Raw genomic sequence first — 2,398 nt, 5'->3', positions numbered from 1 at the left:
GAAAAAAAACGACGGCTCGCCGGGGCTCGAACCCGGCTCGCGCGGTCGACAGTCTGACGTCAAACGCATGCGGCTATCGCGTACACTCGATGACCATGGTAAAGAATCGAGTATATAAGGTGCACGCTGCTGCGTCCTTGGTTACCAGGGGGCGCGCGGTGATGAGTCCCTATTAGAGACTCTATTATCATCATGATACAAAAGAATAAAATTTAAAAAAAAACGAAAAAACAATGTAGATTAATATCTGTGTATGTACAAGTAACGTGAAGAAAAAAAAATTAGCAGAGCGTGGTTTCGATCCACGGACCTCTGAGTTCTGGGCCCAGCGCGCTTCCATTGCGCCACTCTGCTAGTCGAATGCAGCTGTGGAAAGACAAGAGGGAGGACGTGTAAGGCAGGAGGGTATAAAAGAGTCTGTACAGTAATAATATACTCAATAGTCAGTAGTCAGTACGAAGTGAGTCATTGTATTGAGGACCACTTGAGAGAGCTACCGCAAGTCGTAATGTTGTCAAAATTAGCCGTGTACATAATGTGGCTACAGATCCTGTATCTTCTCACCGTTAACTCTGACGGTGCTGTCGTCAACAATAAGAAGAGAATCGTGGTCGAAGAGAACACTGGAGCTGCGGGGAAAGAGATTAACGAAAATGGAGCCGTGGGGAAAGAGAATAACGAAATGGTAATACGATATCTACAGAGATACGGGTATTTAAACGAGAATTTTGATAAGTTAGCGAACAGCGAGGACACATTCGTTCTTCAACACGCAATCAGCCTGTTTCAAGAGTATTACAAATTACCTGTTACCGGCATGATAAACAACGAAACTCTAAACCAGATGAGTAAAGCGCGATGCGGTCTACGCGATATAGCTAATTTTGAAGAGGAGGGGCAAAAGAAAGAAACGCGTAGGTGGCCGAAAAAACATCTAACGTGGAATTTTCACTTGGCCAACAAACCGGTCTTGGATACGACTCGGGCGGCGTTTGATGTTTGGCAAGCGCATTCGACGCTAACGTTTGAGCGGGACGTGGTAAGGCCAAATATTCTTCTATCGTGGCGCGCGGCCCATCACACTTTCGTCGAGCCGCGAAACGGTGAAGTTTGCACGAATCCTCTCGACGGTCCCGGTGGTACACTGGCTCACGCCTTCTATCCTAATGGAGCGCCGGATTACACGTCGGAGATTCACGTCGACAAGACGGAACCGTGGTACATACATGTCGAGGTAGATACGTGTCCATCGGACAAAGCGTATTTGTTATACGTGTTGACCCACGAAATCGGTCATGCGCTAGGATTAGATCATAGTACCAATAATGCCTCGATAATGTATGCGTTCGCACCAGTAGACCCTCGTCCCGTTGTGCTCAGCAACGAAGACATTATAAATATACAGAATCTGTATGGCGCTACGGATACCGATGTGTCACCGAAAACGAATCCCATGCCGCCGCCACCACCGCCGCCGCCTCGTCCAACACCAAACGCTCCACCGGATCTATGTGCATTGAAACGCGTCGACGCGATACTGTTGTTGGAAAGACGAATGTACATAGCATATGGAAAACATATATGGGCGATCGACATAGATGGAAAGACCTACAGCGAACCTATGCTGCTGTCTAACTACATGCCATTCATTCATTCGAACTTCACGCGCATTGCCGCCGTGTATCAAACGCCATCGGATCATCTGATTCTATTCGTCGACGATAAAATTTACAAAGTCAATTACCCCGACTTCACGCTAGTGTCAACGTGGCCGAGAACGTTTCGCGAATTTGGAATTCCTATGAATGCGAAAATAAACGCTGCTGTAAATACAAACAAAGGAAAATCGTATGTGGTGTACGACGGATATCTCGTCGGTGAGATAGACGACTGCTCCGACAGCATTAGCAAATATCACACCATCGAGTCCGTTTTTCCAGGCATACCGAATGGAGTGACGTCAATCTTCAGATACATCGACGGCAATCTGTATTTCACGACCCGACGACAGTTTTATAAATTCAACGAGTTTACAAAAACTGTACTAACAGCGGGTACGTTCGATCTGCGAATTGTCAACATTATTTGCCCGCGATACGACTTATTGAAACAATTGCGCGATCTCCTCTATCGAATAGCTCGACCGAGCAATATACTCACTAACGACGATGATTATTATTAAGTATCTATGTTAAAGGAAATAAAGCAACTAACACACATACTCGAGTGTACTCGTCTTGGTTATTTATTCACCTCGTCCAAATATAAAATAGATGTACTGCGGGAACGCAATATCGTATATGTTTTATTGCTCGATACACATTATAGATATATAGATAGATAGATAACTGACAAAGAAGTGCGAGACACGTTATAGACATATTATAGTGTGTGTGTG

At 45.2% G+C, this 2,398-nt stretch overlaps 1 protein-coding gene and 1 non-coding gene across 2 annotated transcripts; one reads left to right on the top strand and one right to left on the bottom strand.

Annotated features, from left to right (window-relative positions):
* Window positions 1-282: 282 nt before the first annotated feature.
* Trnal-cag lies at window positions 283-354 on the bottom strand. The gene has a single exon. It is a non-coding gene; the product is annotated as a tRNA-Leu (tRNA).
* Window positions 355-535: 181 nt separating this feature from the next.
* LOC105564225 (72 kDa type IV collagenase-like) lies at window positions 536-2,182 on the top strand. Its single transcript, XM_012016460.1, has one exon. It carries the CDS (start codon window positions 536-538, stop codon window positions 2,180-2,182), a length of 1,647 nt encoding a protein of 548 aa, XP_011871850.1.
* The last annotated feature ends 216 nt before the right edge of the window (window positions 2,183-2,398 follow it).

This window comes from Vollenhovia emeryi, unplaced genomic scaffold (genome assembly GCF_000949405.1).
Source record: "Vollenhovia emeryi isolate VEMERY1.0 unplaced genomic scaffold, V.emery_V1.0 DF944068.1, whole genome shotgun sequence".
Classification (NCBI taxonomy): domain Eukaryota; kingdom Metazoa; phylum Arthropoda; class Insecta; order Hymenoptera; family Formicidae; genus Vollenhovia; species Vollenhovia emeryi.
The sequence above is the reverse complement of the archived record's forward strand: the minus strand, read 5'-3'. Positions and strand labels throughout refer to the sequence as shown.

Bases quoted from the DNA above. Each gene is read 5' to 3' on its own strand.
- LOC105564225 (XM_012016460.1), top strand. From the start codon at position 536: ATGTGGCTACAGATCCTGTATCTTCTCACCGTTAACTCTGACGGTGCT.